The sequence below is a fragment of the Myodes glareolus genome, chromosome 1, assembly GCF_982192425.1.
Source record: "Myodes glareolus chromosome 1, mMyoGla1.1, whole genome shotgun sequence".
Taxonomy (NCBI): domain Eukaryota; kingdom Metazoa; phylum Chordata; class Mammalia; order Rodentia; family Cricetidae; genus Myodes; species Myodes glareolus.
The window spans coordinates 77,708,421-77,728,496 of NC_142026.1; the positions used below are offsets into that span (position 1 = coordinate 77,708,421).

Below are 20,076 nucleotides of genomic sequence, written 5' to 3' on the forward strand. Positions count from 1 at the left end.
ATTAGTCTTGGAACAAACTCTATTAATCTGAATTGTACTCATTTTCCAGAGAACTATGGCATGTGTAGCATTGTCCCCCAGCATGTGAAGACTGATAAGGAGTCTCGTCAATGTAATGAGCTTGGCAAAATGCTTCATGACCCCTCCACATGTGCACTTTATAGAACAAGTGAAACTGCAGAAAACTCTAATAACTACAGATGCAGTAATAACGGGAATGCCTCTGTTGACTCATCTAACCTAGATAGACATGACAGCATGCACATTGGAGAAGAACCTTGCAAATCTAGAGACTGTGAGAAATCTTTTAATTTGTGTTCCAACATTACTCAAGATCACAGAGTCTACACTGCAAAGAAAGACAAGCAAGGAGAATATGATGACTCTTTCAGCTCTGCTTACAGTCCTATGCAGCAAACAATCTATATTAGAGAGAAACCATTCCTGTGTGAGGAATGTGGGAAATGCTTCATTACTGCCTCAAACCTCAGTGTACATCGGAGAATTCATACCGGAAAGAAACCCTATAAGTGCGATGTTTGTGAAAAATCCTTTTCCCAACGCTCACACTTTAAAATTCATCAAAGACTTCATACTGGAGAGAAACCCTACAAATGCAAAGAATGTGGAAAGTCATTTCGTCAGTCCACGGGACTTAATAACCACCAGAAATTGCATACTGGAGAGAAACCTTACAAATGCAGAGAATATGGACAGTCAAGACTTAAAGGGTATTACAGAATCCACACTGGAGAGAATCCTTATAATTGTGAGGTATGTGACAAATCCTTTCATATCTCATCTCTCAGAGTACATCAGAAAATGCGTACTGGAGAGAAACCTTGCAAATGTAGGGAATGTGACAAATCCTTTGCCTATAACATATTTTAGAACATAACAGATTATTCCTAATGAAGAGAGACATTACTGTAGTAAAGAATGTGACAAACATTTTACTGGATGCTTCTACTTCAGAGCACATCAAAAAATTCATTGGGAGAGAAACATACCATTGTAATGTGAGACGTAAAATCTATCTGAAATTCTCTGCTTATGAGTCTCAAGAGTATACATAGTAGAAACACAAAGATAAGAAACTTGTGAATGCCTTTAATAATAAAGGTCTAAATCTTTGAAAATATCACAGGGTTTATATAAACATTAAATCCTGGAAAATATTGGGAATTTATGTGTTTATGTTTGTGGTGATATTGCATGCATGTGTTTCTGTACAACATGTGTCTGCCTGGTACCTGGGCATAGATGAGGCCAGAATAAGGCATCAGATCCCCTGAAACTGGATTGACAGAAAATTGTGAGATAATATGTGTGTTGAGTTAAACCCCATCTTCTGGAAGAACAGTCACTGCTCTTGACCACTAAACCATATCTCCAGTCCTGAGAGGAATAAGGAAAATCTTCATGAAATGTTCTCTCTTCCTGTGTGTCCCTGGGGAGGTGGGCCTAGGATATCATCTTGGGCCTAGGATAATTCAGAACCTCAGCAGTGTACATTTTTCTCATCCCAATCATTTAGTTCATTTCTGTCCCTGAATTTTGACTGAGCTGTGATTGGAGGTGAGATTCCTTTTACACTAACTGAAAATGCGTCCTAAATATTCTCAGTATTCTGACATTGCATGACAATTGGAGAATCACTTGTATAATTCTTTGTTTTATTTTCTTTTTGTCTATGATGTACAGTACTGCGTTAGAAATCCAGGTGCTTCCTAAAGAATCTTTCTTTCATGTGCAGGTCTCACTGATCACCCAGACCTGGTCACCTATGGAGCAGAGCAAAAAACCCTGGAAAATGGAGAGGGGTGAGACAGTGTCTAAGGATCCTGGTATGTTGCAGGGATTGGTGAAGGAATGGAAAAGGTTTCAAGTGAATGTGGACGTGGGACACAACATCAGTTTTGACACATTGTTTCACTAAAAATACTGAGAAAGATCTCATGGTTATCCTAATGTAGCATGCCTATAATAGGTATGAACAGGCATGTTGAAAGGAGCTGTTCTGCAAAAGAATTGATGCTAGGAGGCAAATAAAATTTTATTTAAGTATGCATATGAGTGTACATCACTGATCATGTCATACAAATATTAAGTGATTTTCATTTTTTTGGTTTTAATTTGTTATATAAAAGGATGAAAATTAATACCTCTATGTTTATTGTTTTTAGATTGTTCTGAGCTTTGATAATCTAGCACATTCTCTACCTTTTAGTGTTAATGTGTACATTTCCAAAAATGATGTCAATATAGGTTTGATAAGAGTCAAGAAATATATTTATAGACTGTTAAACTCTGTCTGCACTGTTTGCCCATTGCTATCTCCTATTGTCTGTTGTCATGACAATTTCAAGTGGTTTCGATTGCTGTAAATGTAATATACTGTGAGATCACCTCTAAGTTTGATCCTCTTAGTATTTTCCATCTCTTTGCTGTTTCTTGGTACTTTCAGGATTATTTTCTGTAAAACGTGCAAATAAGATTTTGATAGGAATTGCTTGGAGTCTTAGAGAAAACAGACCTTCTAGGTTGTCTTTTGTTTGAAAAGAACATGAGGCAATGTGTCAGTTTTTATGTTTTATGTATTCTGTTTTATGTCTGTTGTGGATATCTGAATTCCAGGTTTTGTGACGTGTACCTGTAGCGTGATTAATAAAAACCCAGAGACAGAAGTTGGGGTTCAGCCTGAAGGTAAGAAAATCAAAACAGCCAGCCCCAAGCCCTTACCTCTCCCTCAGTCCAAAATAGCGATCTTGCCCCTAGGAATCTCAGAATTAGACTGTCTGAAAGCTATCTCCTCCCATATTATATTCCTTTCTAGAGCTGAGATTAAAATCCTGCACCACTACTTCCTGGTTTCTCTGGCAAACTACTGTGGCTACTGGGATTAATGGTGTATCTCACTACTACCTGGTCTGTTAGACTGATCAGTGTAGCTGTTTTACTCTCAACTTCAGGCAAGCTTTAATTATTAAAATACAAATGAAATATCACTGCATGTACCCATGTTGTTCAAGGACTTTCTATGTCATAAACCATTTTATCCTTTGCTAATACTATTTATTTTGCATTTAGATGCTTTTGTCTTGACTTTTCTGTCACTATTTAAATTATGATAATCAGTCTTCTTTTCTGCTGTCCATATTTATGGCATTTTAAAAATTCCGTCTTTCTCAATTTGTTGTCTCTCTAAATATGAAATTAATTATTGACAGGATACACACACACACATGTTTTTTTTAAAGATATGTTATGTATACAGTGTTCAGCCAGCATGTATGTCTGTAGGCCAGAAGAGGGCATTGTGTCTCATTCCAGATGGTTGTGAACCACCATGTGGTTGCTGACAATTGAACTCAAGACCTCTGGAAGTGCAGCCAGTACTCTTCCCTGCTGAGCCATCTCTCTAGACCCCAAAAACATGTTTTAAACTCTGAAGTTATTTCACTTTTTACGTGATCAGTTTAGGTAATATTATCCATTTTCACTTTAAAAAATTACTGAAAGAAATACATTTTTAGTAGGAACATGACTGGGGAAAACTAGAATCTTTCTATATTAAATTTTACACCCTACAATGTAGAACTTTTTAATATGTACTTATTGGCCATTTCAGCTGTGTTTGACATTGTTTGTTGAATTCATTTGGTTATGTTATCATTTGCTTCTTTTCTAATATTTTTGGTGGATTCTGGGTTTTCAATACCCTGTAGTGCTTGTAGGTCTCTTAGACAGCTGATACCAAGAACTTCAAAGAAGGCTTCTCATTGGTAGTTTTGGTAAAAAAAAAAAAATAGTCTATGCCTTTTTTGTGAACGATTTTTATCTGAGAGTATTAATATGGTTGACAGTGATTTTCTCCATAAGCTTTAAATGTGGTTTCATGCTCTCTTGGTTTTGAGACCATTGACCAGACACCTGATAGTATTCTGGGGTTTTACATTTTTATTGAACAGTTTTCCTTATTAAATTTTGCTTTTCCTGTTTGACTCCTTTATATGAAAGGGCAGCAAGGCATCTATTCAGCAAGCCGTCTATTGTTCCTGAAAGAGAAACTCAAAGAGGAGAAACAAGAAATGGCTGGTTCTCCAGGACATGTGTTCCAGGTCATTGGTCATGTCTGTTTTTTTCTGGAAATGTTATATTTTGAGATATTGCTTTTCTGCTTCTGATACTTTTTTAACATTATTATGAAAAAAACAATTGCAAACTACAAAAAATTCACATTCTTAAATTAACCAGACCCCAAGACTGTACAACTCTATGTACTTTTATACAGTTATAGTCATTGGGAAAAGAAGCTCTGGAGCCTCACATAGACTTTTATGTTTCACTCCTGAATATATTTTGTAGTAATTATCTACTACCCCCAAAATGTGACAAAATTAGAACTAGAAAAACAATAAGTTTTATATCTTTTTTCATGGCTGCTGTTCATTAACTGCATGCAGTTTTATCTCAGCACCTGATATTTACCCTTTTTTTGTTCTCTTCCCACTTTTCTACTGTGTCATAATAAACATTGTTTTCATAAACAAATATAACTGACTAGATTCTGTATATGAGGGAAAATGTGATTTTTTATGACACTTTATGGCCTCACTTATATTATTATACATTCTAAATCCATATTTTTCTTCATATTTGTTATATTTTTCTCTTCAACTGACTAGTATCCCATTTTCATTATCCATTTGTTGGTGCATGATTAGTTTGATTCCAATACTTTGCTATGGTGAATAGGCAACAGTAAACATGGAGTATAAATATCTCTATAGTGAACCGTGAAGTTTTCCTGCCTTATGCCCAGTAGTGAAAGGACTGGGGCCACTTTTACTCCTAGCTTTAAGAATTTAATAATCTTCAAACTGATATTCATTTGAGTATATTAAATTGCACCCCCCCCCACACACACACAACACAGTTTATAAGGTTTCCTTTCTTGTCACTTCTTCTCTAACATTTGTTAGCAGATTGGCAAATGATAGTCATTCTGCTTGGGATGAGGCAATATTTAAAAGTAGTTTTTGTTTATATTTTTATGATGGCGTTTTAGGGATCTTGAACACTTTTTGCAGCATTTATTGACCATTTGTTTCTGTCTTTGAAATATAATCTATTCAGTTCATTTGCCCATTTGTTGATTTAAGGCAGTTTTATGTCCTTGGAATTTAATTTCTGTAACTTTTGCTAAATTCTAGGTATGAGTCTCTAAAGTGTCACTGGTACAGATTCTCTCCCATTCTGTGGGTGTCTGAGTGATCTGCTGATTGTTTCCTTTCATGTACAGAAACTTTATTTTCATGTAGTCCCATCTGTTTATACTTGGATTTTGTTCCTGTGCTGTTAGTGTGTTTAGTATTCAAAAAGTTATCTATAGGTACAATATTTAAAAGCATATTTCCTCATCGCAGATTTTTCTTCTGAGACTCATACACTCTAATCCTGCATGACATAAACACAGCATCCATAGCAGATAATGTTGTGCAAACATTAAATGCGGTTTTTGCTTCATGCATATTGCTTGTAAGAGTATTGTGTCAATCCTGTTTCATAGAATTAGGACGTTCATTATAGAGTGACTGTTAGAAATCATTATTTGAGTAATGGTCTTCACTTATCTGCATCCATAGCTTCCTTAAATCTCCTTATATCTAAAAGGAAATCTGTCTGGTCAAACTGTGCTTTGTCTTTCAGGGTCTGTTGACATTCTGCGATGTAGCTGTCAACTTCTCACAGGAGGAGTGGGAATGTCTGGACTCTGCTCAGAGGGCTTTGTATGTTGATGTGATGTTGGAGAATTATAACAACCTGATCTCTGTGGGTAAGCATAGTTTGCTTGTAGAATTCCTAACTCAGGCTTTCTTTCTTTTTTTTTTACATTTATTTATTTGTATTTTATGTATATTGGTGTTTTACCTGCATGTTTGTCTTGTGAGGGTGACGGATTACTTGGAACTGGAGTTTCAGACAATCATGAGCTGCCATGTGGGTGATGGGACTTGAAGCAGGGCCCTCTGGAAGAGAACACTGAGCCATCTCTTTAGCCCCCCTAACTCAGCCTTTTTATGTCACTACTTTATAGTTGTAAACACTGTTAAACTGTCATGGAAATAAGAGGAGATTATGAAAAGTTTGGTAGTAGGGAAAAAACGTTTTTATGATCTCTGAAAAAGAAAAACCTTTTGTTTCTTTTAAGCAAGACTTTATTTTTAAAAGGAATCGGGTTTTCTGAGGTGTACTCTTCATGGCTGTTCATTGATACAAACACTGTGAACTTGGGATTGCATTAAACTCTTTTTCATCATTATCTGAGTATATAAATATTTAAAAATAGAGATGTGTATTATAAATCTAATCAGTTAGTAAGCTCTAGCCCAAGGACTAATTACTGATTTCTCAAATATTTGTTTTATCTTCCATGAAGGTTGTCACTCTGTATTTGTAAGAATCTGTATAATTATAGTGAAAGAATGTGTTGACTACTGGGAGCTCAATTTGAAATAGTTGTAGGTCGACTTAACAGAAAAATTAAAGAGGCAGTCATTTATCAGATGTTTGATTTGGAACAAGCTCTAGTAATCTGAATTGTATTTTTTTCTAGAGAACTATTGGCTATGTGATCCTGTCTATCAACATGTGAATAATGAAAAGGATTCTTGTCAGTATTGTAATGACCTTGTCAAAATGCTTCATGACCACTCCAAATATGCACTTTATAAAACAAGAGAAGCTACAGAAAACTCTAGTATCTACAGATGCAGCAATCACGGGGATGCCTCTATGAACTCATCAAACCTAGATCGACATGAAAGCATGCATAGAGAAGAATCTTGTAAATCTAAAGACTGTGAGGAGTCTTTAAATTTATGTTCCAACATTTCTCAAGATGAGAGGCTGTACACTGCAAAGAGAGAAAACAGACAGGGAGAATATGGTGGCAATTTCAACTCGGCATACAATCTTTTGCCTCAAACAATCTACATAGGGAAAAAACTACACCAGTGTGAGCAATGTGGTAAATTCTTCAGTTCCCCCGCAAACCTCGTTATACATGAGAGAATTCATACTGGAGAGAAACCCTACAAGTGCAGTGTTTGTGGCAAATCTTTTACCAATTGCTCAAGTCTTGAAAGACATCAGAGAGTTCATACTGGAGAAAAGCCTTACAAATGTGAGGTATGTGACAAATCCTTTAATGTGATCTCAAATCTTAGAATTCATCAGAAAACTCATACTGGGGAGAAACCATACAAATGTAGAGAATGTGACAAATCCTTTACCCAGAGTTCACATCTTAAAAGACATCAGAGAGTTCATACTGGAGAGAAACCTTACAGATGCAAGGAATGTGACAAATCTTTTTCTAAGAGCTCAACTCTTCAAGCACATCAGAAAATTCATACTAGAGTGAAAACTTACAGATGCAAAACCTGTGACATATCCTTTACCCGGTGCTCAAATCTGAAAATACATCAAAGAATTCATCCTAAAGAGAGAACTTACTTTTGTAAGGAATGTGGCAAATATTTTACTAGCAGCTCATATCTTAAAGTACATCAGAAAATTCACAGTGGAGAGAAATCTTACAAATGCAAACACTGTGATAAGTCCTTCACCCAGAGTTCAAATCTTAGAACACATTACAGAGTTCATACTCGGGAGAGACAGCATGTGTAAGGAATGTGAGGTTTGTTTTACTGAGTGTTTAATTCTTCAAACACATCAGAAGATTCATACTGAAGAGAAAAATACTGTTTAAATAAGATGACATAACATTTATATGGTATTACAAATCACAACAGTATACGTGATAAATAAAGATAAGAAAATTGTAAATGCCTTGAAAGACTCTTAAATTCTTAGGAAAATATTAAAGAGTTTATATTAAATTATAATCCTACAATTCTATGTGAAAAGCTTTTAAAAATGCCTAGGTATTTTGACTGCATGTATGTCTGTACCTTGTATGTATGCTCCTGCCTGTGGAGGCCAAAAGAATGTATCAGATCCACTGAAGCTAGAGTTTGAGGATGTGTGTTATCAACTGAAGCTTGGTTCCCTGGAAGGGTAGCCAGTGCTCTTAACCATTAAACCATCTCTCCAACCACCTGGGAAAAGCTATAATTATAACATTTAACTTGCTTAATACCCTAAATTTCATGATCCCTTTCATGGTTTTGGTTTGAAAGAAAATAACACCAAAGGGAGTGGCACAATTAGGAGATGTAGCTTTGTTAGAGTAGCATTGATCTTGTTAGGTCTCATATTATGCTCAAGACATCACCCAGTGTCTGAGTCCACTTCCTGTTGCCTTTGGATCAAGATGTAAGGACTCTAAGCTCCAGTACTTTGTCAGCCTGCATGCTGCCCTTCTACCATGAAGATAATGGACTAAAACTCTGAACTATAAGTGAGCCATCCATATTAAATGGTTTCCTTTTTAAAAGTTGCCATTTTCATGGGCTCTCTTAACAGAAATAGTAACTCTAACTTGAGCATTAGATGTAGATACCAGGAACAGAGGTACTGCAGTGATAGGCCTGACCATGTTTCTTTGAAGGAATATTGACCGTAGGATTACGGATTTAAAAAGTAGTAGCTTTAAGTGCTGATTAATGGGACATCCTAGTAGGAGCATGGAAGACAGTGGTACTGAGTGATTTTAACTATGGGTACGTGGATTGGTTAGAAAAGAATGTTAATATGTGGCCTAGAGATTGTTCTTGTGATATTTTGTTGAAGAATGTGGCTGCCTTTTGCCCTTGTCCAAAGTGTCTGTGTGAGGCTAAAGGGAAGATTTGGAATTTGTTAATTTCATTAACAGAAGACATCTTAAAACAGCCCCATATAGACTCTGCATATAGTTATTAGTGATAACTCTAATGAATATTTATAATGGAAATGAGCAAATTGAGCGAGAAAAATACAGAACATATGTTTTTGTAGAACAAAAATGTAGAACAATTTGAGGAGGGAAAAGAGCACCAGTAAGTGTAATGGAGTTGAATTCTGTGTTCCAGGAGATAAACAGATTAAGAAATAGAAAAATGGTAATGGTGACCTTAGGGCACCATTCCACCCAGATAAGTTTCCAACTTGTGAAAGGAATTAAAAAGAAGCTAACAGCCAGGTGTAGTAATAATACATGCTTTTAATTCCAGTACTGGGAAGGCAGAGCCAGGCAGGTCTCTTGTTTGAGACCAGCCTTTTCTACAAAGCAAGTTCCAGAACAACCAGCCTTCTGGCTTCAAAGATAGAAGAAATGTATGTGGAACCTTCCTCCTCATATAAGAAAAGTCACTAAGGCCACACATGTGTCCAGGTTGTGCTGAATGGAGGACTGGAGGGGTGATTGTGTGAATTTGTGAAGGAGAAGCCTGTGATTTCTTGGAGAACCCAAGATATTAGAGGTGCCAGAGTGAGATCTGTTGAAGAAAGCTGCTAACTGGGAGTGGAACCATCCCATGAGAAAGAAGTGTGTTGCAGTCAACACAACTGAAAGGAATTGGAGCTCTGAAGACATGTTGACATCAGATGTGGAAATGCAGTTTGGAGTTTGCCCAGCTGGTTTTGGTCTTGTTTTGTATTTCCACACTTTCTTCCCTATGTATTGGAATGGTAATGAGTATCCTGTGCCATTATTTGGTTTTTTTTTATTATTAATTTATAAAAATTTCCATTTCCGCCCCTCCTCCCACTACCTTCCCACTCACCCCACTCCCTCTCCTCCTCCCTCTCCAGTCCTAAGAGCAGTCAGGGTTTCCTGCCCTGTGAGAAATTCAAGTTCCTCCCCCCTCCCTCCAGGTCTAGGAAGCTGAGCATCCAAACAGACTAGGATCCCAAAAAGCCAGTACTTGCATAGGAAACTAGTCCCAGTGCCATTATCAATGGCTTCTTAGACAGTCCCCATGTCAGTCACATTCAGAGAATCCAGTTTGATCACATGCTCTTTCAGTCCCAGTGCAGCTGGCCTTGGTGAGCTCTCATTAGATCAGTCCCCTTGTATCAGTGGGTGAACGCACCCCTTGCAGTCCTGACTTCCTTGTTCATGTTCTCCCTCCTTCTCCTCATTTGGACCTTGGGGGCTCAGTCCAGTGCTCCAATGTGGGTCTCTGTCTCAATCTCCATCGTCGAATGAAGGTTCCCTCTGATCCTGACTTCCTTGTTCACGTTCTCCCTCCTTCTGCTTCTCATTTGGACCTAGGGAGTTAAGTCCAGTGTTCCAATGTGGGTCTCTGTCTCTATCTCCATCCATCGCCAGATGAAGAAGGTTCTATTGTGATATGCAAAATATTCGTCAGTATGGTTATGGGCCAGGGCCAGTTCAGCCCCCCCTCTCCTCTGCTGTCCAGGAAACAATCTGGGGGTCTTTCCTTGGACCTGGGAACCCCTCTAGAATCAAGTCTCTTGAAAACCTTAAAATGGCTCCCTTAGTTGATATATACTTCCCTGCTCCCCTATCCATCCTTTCTCCCTCCCCCTATCCCATTCCACCAAGCTTTCCCCAATCCTCCCTACTCCTTTTCTCTAGCCATCTCCCCTTCCTTCTGCCCCCTGCCCCCAAGGTTGCCTGGCTATCTTGTCTACTTCCAATATCCAGGAGGATAACTATATGATTTTCTTCTGGTTCACCTTCTTTAGCTTCTCTAGGACCACGAATTATCAGCTCAAAGACCTTTAATTATGACTAGAATCCACTTATGAGTGAGTACATACCATATTCCTCTTTTTGGGTCTGGGTTACCTCACTCAGTAAAGCGTTTTCTATTTCCATCCATTTGCATGCAAAATTCAAGATGTCATTGTTTTTTACCGCTGAGTAAAACTCTAATGTGTATATGTTCCACACCTTCTTTAACCATTCTTCTATTGAGGGGCACCTAGGTTGTTTCCAGGTTCTGGCTATTACAAATAGTGCTGCTGTGAACATAATTGAACAATTGTTTTTGTGGTATGGAAGGGCACCTCTTAGGTATATTCCCAAGAGTGGAATTGCTGGGTCCTGAGGGAGGTTGACTCCCAGTTTCCTGAGAAACCGCCACACTGATTTTCACAGTGGCTGAACAAGTTTGCATTCCGACCAACAATGGGTGAGTGTTCCCCTCACTCCACATCCTCTCCAGTATAGACTATCATTGGTGTTTTTGAGTTTAGCTATTCCTGTTGTTTTCATTTGCATTTCCCTGATTGCTAAGGAGGATGAGCATGACCTTAAGTATCTTTTGGTCATTCGAAGTTCTTCTGTTGAGAATTCTCTGTTCAGATCAGCACCCTATTTTTTAATTGGGTTAATTAGAGTTTTGGTGTCTAGTTTCTTGAATTCTTTGTATATTTTGGAGATCAGACCTTTGATGAGGGGTTGGTGAAGATTTTCTCCCAGTCAGAAGGTAACCTTTTTGTCTTACTGACAGTTTCCTTTGCTTTATAGAAGCTTCTCAGTTTCAGAAGGTCCCATTTATTCATTGATTCTCTTATTGTCTGTGCGAATGGGGTTCTACCTAGGAAGTGGTTTCTTGTGCCTATGTCTTGTAGAGTACTTCCCGCTTTCTCTTCTATCAGGTTCAACGTGGTCAGATGGTTGAGGTCTTTAATCCATTTGGACTTGAGTTTTGTGCATGGTGATAGATATGGCTCTACTTTCATTCTTCTACAGGTTGACATCCAGTTATGCCAGCACCATTTGTTAAAGATGCTATCCTTCTTCCATTGTATACCTTTAGCTCCCTTGTCGAAAATCAGGTATTCATAGGTTTGTGGGTCAATATCTGGGTCTTCTATTCGATTCCATAGGTCGACTTCTCTGTTCTTATGCCAATACCAAGCTGTTTTCAATACTGTAGCTCTGTAATCGAGTTTGAAGTCAGGGATGGTTATACCGCCAGAAGTTCCTTTATTATATAAGATTGTTTTGGCTATCCTGGGTTTTTTGTTTTTTCATATAAACTTGATTATTGTTCTCTCAAGGTCTGTGAAGAAGTTTGATGGGGATTGCATTGAATCTATAGATTGCTTTTGGTAGAATTGCCATTTTTACTATGTTGATCTTCCCAATCCAAGAGCAAGGGAGATCTTTTCAATTTCTTTCTTCAAAGACTTAAAGTTCTTGTCAAATAGGTCTTTCACTTCCTTGGTTAGAATTATCCCAAGATATTTTATGCTATGTATGGCTATCGTGAAAGGTGAAGTTTCTCTGATTTCCCTCCCTGTTTCTTTATCCTTTGTGTGTAGGAGGGCAACTGATTTTTTGGTGTTGATCTTGTACCCTGCCACATTACTAAAGGTGTTTATCAGCTGTAGGAGTTCTTTGGTAGAGTTTTTGGGGTCGCTTATGTACACTATCATATCGTCTGCAAATAACGAGAGTTTAACTTCTTCCTTTCCAATTCAAATCCCCTTGAACCCCTTATGTTGTCTAATTGCTATTGCTACAGCTTCAAGCACTATATTGAAGAGGTATGGAGAGAGTGGACAGCCTTGTTGTGTTCCTCATTTTAGTGGAATGGCTTTGAGTTTCTCTCCATTCAGTGTGATGTTAGCTGTCGGCTTGCTGTAAATAGCTTTATTATATATAGGTATGATCCTTGTATCCCCAATCCCTTCAACACATTTATCATAAAGGGGTGTTGATTTTTGTCAAATACTTTTTCAGCATCTAATGAAATGATCATATGGTTTTTTTTCTTTTAGTTTATTTATATGATGGATTATATTGATAGATTTGCATATGTTGAACCAGCCCTGCATCTCTGGAATGAAGCCTACTTGATCACAATGGATAATTTTTCTAATGTGTTTTTGGATTCGGTTTGCCAGTATTTTGTTGAGAAGTTTTGCATCGATGTCCATGTTTGAGATTGGCCTGTAATTCTATTTCTTGGTTGTGTCTTTATGTGGTTTGGGTATCGGGGTGACTGTAGCTTCATAAAAGGAGTTTGGCAATGATTCTTCTATTTCTATATTGTGAAGTACATTAAGGAGTATAGGTATTAGCTCTTCTTGGAAGTTCTGGTAGAATTCTGCATTGAAACCATCTGGTCCTGGGCTTTTTTTTGGTCGGGAGGTTTTTAATAACAGCTTCTAATTCTTCGTGACTAACAGGTCTATTTAGATTGTTCACCTGGTCTTGATTTAACTTTGGTAAATGGTACTTATCTAAAAACAAGTCCATTTCTTGTACGCTTTCCACCTTTGTGGCATATAAGCTTTCATAGTAAGATCCAATGATTCTCTGAATTTCCTCTTTGTCTGTGGTTATGTCCCCCTTTTCATTTCTGATCTTATTAATTTGAGTGTTCTCTCTCTGCCGTTTGATTAGTTTAGCTAGGGGTTTGTCGATCTTGTTGATTTTCTCCAAGAATCAACTCTTTGTTTTGTTAATTCTTTGGATTGTTTTCTGTGTTTCTATTTTGTTGATTTCAGCCCTCAGTTTGATTATTTCCCGTCTTCTCCTCCTCCTGGTTGAATCTGCTTCTTTTTTTTCCCAGAACTTTCAGGTGTGCTGTTAAGTCTCCAATATGTGCTTTCTCCGTTTTCTTTAATTGGTCACTTAGTGCTATGAACTTTCCTCTTAGCACTGGTTTCATCGTTCCCCATAGGTTTGCGTATGTTGTGTCTTTATTTTCATTAAATTCAAGGAAGACTTTAATTTCTTTATTTCTTTCTTGACCCAGGGGTGATTCAGTAGTTGACTGTTCAGCTTCCATGAGTTTCTAGGCTTTCTGGGGTTAGAATTGTTGTTGAATTCTAACTTTATTCCATGGTCATCTGACAAGACACAGGTGGTAACTAATATTTTTTTGTATCTGTGGAAGTTTGCTTTGTTACCGAGTATGTGGTCAATTTTCGAGAAGGTTCCATGAACTGCAGAGAAGAAGGTATATTCTTTTCTATTTGGGTGGAATGTTCTTTAGATATCTGTTAAATCCATTTGATTCATTACCTCTATTAATTCTCTTATTTATCTGTTGGGTTTCTGTCTGATTGACCTGTCCATTAGTGAGAGAGGTGTGTTGAAGTCTCCTACTATTAGTGTGTGTGGTTTGATGACTGCCTTGAGTTCTAAAAGTTTTTCTTTTACAAAAGTGGGTGCTTTTATATTAGGGGCATAGATATATTCAGGATTGAAACTTCCTCCTGATGAATTGTTCCTGTTATGAGTATAAAATGTCCATCTCCGTCTCTTCTGATTGATTTTAGTTTGTAGTCGATTTTGTTGGATATTAGAATATCCACACCTGCTTGTTTCTTTGGTCCGTTTGCTTGAAAAACATTTTCCAAACCCTTTACTCTGAGTAGATGTCTGTCTTTGTGGTTGAGGTGTGTTTTTTGTAAACAGCATAATTTTGGATCCTGTTTTCGTATCCAATCTCTTAGTCTGTCCCTTTTTATAGGTGAGTTAAATCCATTAATATTAAGTGATATTAATGACCAGTGGTTGTTGACTCCAGTTATTTTTTTATTTTATTTTTTTTTTGTAGTAGAGTTTGTGTGTTTTCCTTCTTCTTTGAGTTGTGCTTGTGAAGGGTCACTAGATGTCTGAGTTATTGTAGGCAGTGTTGGAGCCTGGATTTGTGGCTACGAACTGTTTAAATTTGTTTTTTTCCTGGAATATTTTGTTTTCTCCATTGATAGTGAACAATAGCTTGACTTGGTATAGTAGTCTAGGCTTGTGTCCATGGCCTCTTTGTTTCTGCAGTACCTCTATCCAGGACCTTCTGACTTTCATGGTTTCCATAGAGTAGTCCGGTATAAGTCTGATAGGATTACCTTTATAAGTTACTTGTCCTTTTTCCTTTCCAACTCTTAATATTTTTTCTGTAATCTGTATGTTTTGTGTTTTGATTATTATATGGCGAGGGGATTTTTTCTTTTTTGATCCAGTCTATTTGGTGTTCTGTATGCTTCTTGAACCTTCATAGGAATATCTTTCTTTAGGTTGGGAAAGTTTTCTTCTATAATTTTGTTGATTCTATTTTCTGGACCTTTGATCTGTAATTCTCCTTCTTCAATCCCTATTTTTCTTAGATTTGATTTTTTTATTGTATCCCAGATTTCTTGAATGTTTTGTGATGAGAATTTGTTGGATTTGCTGTTTTGTTTGATCAGAGCTTTTATTTTCTCTGTGGCGTCTTCCGAATCTGAGATTTGTTCTTCTATCTCTTGTATTCTATTGGTTATGCTTGATTCTGTAGTCTTTGTTCGTTTACCTAGATTTTCCATATCCAGCCCGCCCTCGGTTTGTGTTTTCTTCATTGCCTCCATTTCAGTTTTCAATTCTTGAACTGTTTCCATTACCTGTTTGATTGTTTTTTCTTGGTTTCCCAGGGTATTGTTTACGGATTTACTCATTTCTTCAAACTTTTTTGTTATACTTCTCATCCCTTTCTTTTAGGGAGTTATTCATATCCTGTTTAAGGGACTCTATTGCTTTTATAATGGCACTTTTTTCCACTTTTTCTGGATTAAGGTGTTCAAGTCCTTCTGTTGTAGGGTTGCTGGGATCTGGTGTTTTCATGTTGTTTTTCAGATTATTGGAGGATTTCTTGCCTTGGTGTCTGCCCATCTCTTCCTTCAAAAGCTCTCTTTTGGATCTTCTGATACTGGGTCAGGTTCCCTTGTTGGGCAGGGACCTCACTGACCTTCTGTCAGTAGGTAGGCCTTCTGCCTACCTTTCCTCAGGCAGGTATTGAAACACAAGAAGTCCCTCCTGCCGGGTTGCGCTTCCAGCCCACTCCCAGCATTCAAGGGAGCTGTGCTGGCGAATTTTATGGCCCCAGGGGGAAGGGAGGAATAAAGGAAGGGGTACCTAGGTGAAATCTGGGATGGGGTAGGAGTCCAGAGAGCTTAGCAGGGCAGAGCAGCCCCTGCAAAGTGACCAGGGAGTCAAGGGGGTCGGGGAATGTCTGAGCTCCTTCTTTCCGGGCTTCTGCTGGGGGTCAGGAGCAAACTCACCTCTGCGATGGATGGCTGCTAGAGGATCAGTGCCCCTTGCTGGCCAGGAAACTCGCTGAGCTGACACCCTGTGCCATTATTTGTGATCTGTTTTTTTGTTTTTACAATGAACGTGTTTACATGACTCAGAAGAGACTCTGGACTTTGGATGTTTAAATAATGTTTAGACTGTGATAGAGTAGGATCTTTTGCATTTGGACTGAATGCATTTTTACATTATGATAGAGTTACATGCCCTTAGAGGCTAGTGAGTCTAATTGGTGGTTTGAAAGAAAACGTCCCCCATAGTGAGTGGAATTTTAAGGAGGTCTGGCTTTGTTGGGGTGGTTGTGGCCTTGTTGGAGATAGGGGTCACTGGATACAGGCTTGAGCTGTCATGTGCAAGCCATGCTCATTGAGATAGTTTAGTTCCTTTTGCCTTTGGTTTGTTACAGATTAAAGACAGCTGACTTCGTTTTTCTTTTTAATTAAACAATGTTAGATTTTGATCACATTCTCAGCTAGAGATTAACTTATTTGGGTGGTTTTTCCTCAAGAATATTATGAATTATATATTATTAATTGTTTTCATTGTTCTGAGAATTAATTGACCATAAGATGTTTTGTGGTTTGTTAACTCTCTGTCCATAAACATGTGCCATTCCCATGATCATAAAAATAACTGCAAAATTCCACTCTTAAATCACTTTCTTGCTTGATATAAGGAAACTACTCTTGCCTTTAATCTGGGCTGTTTTCATTCTCCTGCTGTGGGAGACTGAAAATAAGACCCAGCCATTAGTAAAGTTTTTGCCTTGCAATATCTTGGTGTTTGCTACTGGATTTTGACACTAAAAAAGATCAAAATGCAAGGACTCTTAAGCTCCAGTACCATGTCTTCCTGATGCTGCCTTGCTTCCCACCATGATGATAATGAACTTAATGTCTGAAATGTAAGTGAGCCACCCCAATTAAATATGTTGCTCACCTTCTCAGGACACAAAGTCGGAAAGATGTCTAAGAGTATGAGGCCAGATTGATCCACTTACTGAGTTCCAGGCCTGGCAGGACTACATAATCCCTGTCTCAAAAAGAATCATAAGGAAAGAATGTAGTATCAAAAATTGTGACAAAGCCATTCTTTTTCCTCTAACTTTGTTGAACACTGAAAAGACATTCTTCTGACACCATATAAAGTAAACCATATATAATCCCCATATTTTACTGTTCATTGGAAGTTCCACCACCAAATACATTCAATTTGACCGATCTTTGCTTCGTACTAAAACAGTATACATAAAATTTATCATGAAAGAAAACACAAAACGTTTCAATAAATTTTCATCTTAAAAAAATAAAAAAATAAATAAATTTTCATCTTTTATTCGCCTTCAAAATCTTCAAACTATAGTCAAACCATACAAATATCAAGACAATGAGAAACTGTAGAGTTAAGATGCAAATGTGACAACATGTACATGCATTCATTTAGTTTACAAATAACCAAGATCAGGACTAGAGAGATGGTCCAGTGTTTGCTCTTCTGTAGGTTTCTGGTTTGATTCACATCAGTTAACATGGTAGCTATCAACTGTGTGACTCTCGTTTCTGGGGATATGGTGCCTTCTGGATTATGTACATACTTCATGTGTATGCTGCATAAACACATGCTGTCAAAACAGCCATACACATAAAATAGGGACCCTCCCCCAACCATTATGAAATGATAATTGCCTCATTCTTTCACAATTGTTTGTTCTCAGTTCTTTTTGAACAGCAATTATTTACTACCAAAGTATGAGACTTTCTTCACCAAGATAGTACAAATCTTACAAAGGGTGAATAATTCAGGACCAGATTAGTAAATGTGATCATTAACAAAATGTTTTCTCTGCCCTTAAACCAGTAATCGCAACCCATGATCTTCAACCATGCTTACTGTATCAGGCAAGAATTCCTTTCTGTGGAACTGGAATCAGTCCTATTGAGTGAAGCTGATAATGCCCATAAGTAGTTGTGCCAGTATTGCACCCCTGCATTCATCTTATCAAGTTGCCTGTTATTGTATATTGCAGGTTACAGTGGTAAGACCATTGATATCCTTTCCCTGCCTGGGGCCCATACAGGACCTTGCAGGACTACAATAGCCAACAGAGAGCTTTCCCTCATAAATTCTAGATGGCTTTTTTGGAACCAAAATGTTAAGTGTGTTCAGGACCACCATGTACTTACACCATGTACCAAGAAATCACTGATAATGACCTATTTTGTTTGGTGTGACAATGGGGACTCCATGACCAGTAAGTACTAGGCAGATAGACTGTAGCTGCTGGTACAGAGAGTTTTATTTAATAGTTCTGATATCTAGGAGCAGTACTGTTTACCTATGTGGGAACCTCTGTTCAAATTTTAAAATCATACTTACTTAAATTACATATATTTAACTTGTAAGACATATTCCAAGAGGCTACTTCATACATCCTTACTGTTGATGTACAGGCATACAGACAGACGAATCAACTCTACAAAGAAAAATGCAGCTCATTGGTTTACTAAGTTAGAATTTGTTGTCTTCCCAATTTTGGCTTGTCGATGTTTCCTTTTCTATTATAAGTAGATGTTTGTCATTGCTCAGGAATAGTATCACACATCAGTTCTCTAATTTGGTCACACAATACTTTTTATTCTTTTATTTATTCATTTTCTGGAACACCTAGATTGATTTCATAAGTTGATTCTCTAGTTCTCACTTGAACAGCAGTGTATGACTCTTTTTCCCACATTTATGCCAACATTAGTTATTTCTATTCCTGATGATTGATATTGTAGCTTGTGCAGCATAAAATCTTAAAGGAGTCCTAGTCTGCGTTACCTGACAGGTATATTACTTGTTCATTTTGGTTTTACTTGGGGTTGTTGTTTGTTCATTTGTTTTATTTTTGTTTTGCTTTTTATATATTATTAATTTGTGATTATATGATTAAAACATTTCTCCTTGATGTTTTTCTTGCCAAATCCTCTCACATACCCTCATTCAAACCCATAACTTTTTTCATTAATTTTTTCATACTACATATCTATCTACATACATATACATCTAAATAAACTACTTAGCCCGTATAATGTTGCTTGTTTTTAGAATTGAACATTTGGTATTGAATAAGCAATTGGTATGCTCATCCATGGGAGATGCTACTTTTCCTGCTATAAACACCCGCTGTTTGCCTGTCATTATCTATGGTTTAGGCCTTGTGGGCATTTTCCCATCCACTTTGGTATGTCTAGTGTTTCTGCCTTTGTTCAGCTGGTTTTTGGGTGGTCATATTCCTGAGATTTTAGAGATAGAGCTTCTGGCATTACTAAGTGTGATCGCTATTCGTGACTACATCTGGAATGAACTATAGTTCAGAAATCGAGGGCATATCTGTGAGAGATTATTATTTTGGCTTGTTTTGAGGTGAGTGAATACCTTTTTGAGGGAGGAAGATACACAGCTTTGATCCAGGTCTTGAGGATGAAACATACACCTTGAATCTGGATCATACCTTCTGCTGGAAGCCTATACAATGACAAAAAAGCCTTTTCTGGAATGAAAAAGACTTTGTTCGTTGCCTGCATGTCCATATCTTGTTAATTAATACATCCATACTTTCACTGACATTGAAACCTACTTTAGAATTTCAGCATATAGTGAAGACCAGCTAAGATATACAGCCTTTTGGATTGATCAACTGGATTTTTTGACATTCTGTTCAGTCAATCATTGTTGGATTAGCTGGTCAGCAGCCTGTAAGTCAGTCATTCTAATAAGTTCTCGTCTATCTATCTATCTGTCTGTCTGTCTGCCTATCTATCGAGAGAGGGAATATATATATATATATATATATATATATATATATATATATATATATGTATATATATATATATATGTAGATAGGGAGAGAGAGAGAGAGAATATATATAGGGTGGGCAGATATACAGAGAGATTCATTCTGTAACTTCTGTTATTCAAGAGAACCCTGACTAATAAAGATTTTGGTTCCAAAAGTGACTTCTTAAAATACCATAAAGGACAACAAAGACCTCAGTGATAAAATTGACTGGCTCCAATAATGAATAAAATCTAAA

At 37.4% G+C, this 20,076-nt stretch overlaps 1 protein-coding gene across 1 annotated transcript in view; it reads left to right on the forward strand.

Moving 5' to 3' along the window:
- The window catches only part of LOC125411842 (uncharacterized), a 29,864-nt gene extending 22,010 nt beyond the window's left edge, over nt 1–7,854 (forward strand). The window contains exons 5-10 of the mRNA XM_085691132.2: nt 50–774; nt 1,757–1,847; nt 2,638–2,706; nt 4,021–4,121; nt 5,713–5,839; nt 6,620–7,854. Coding sequence (XP_085547258.2) covers nt 50–774; nt 1,757–1,847; nt 2,638–2,706; nt 4,021–4,121; nt 5,713–5,839; nt 6,620–7,695 — 2,189 coding nt within the window. The 3' untranslated portion in view covers nt 7,696–7,854. The remainder of the gene's footprint in view (nt 1–49; nt 775–1,756; nt 1,848–2,637; nt 2,707–4,020; nt 4,122–5,712; nt 5,840–6,619) is intronic.
- The last annotated feature ends 12,222 nt before the right edge of the window (nt 7,855–20,076 follow it).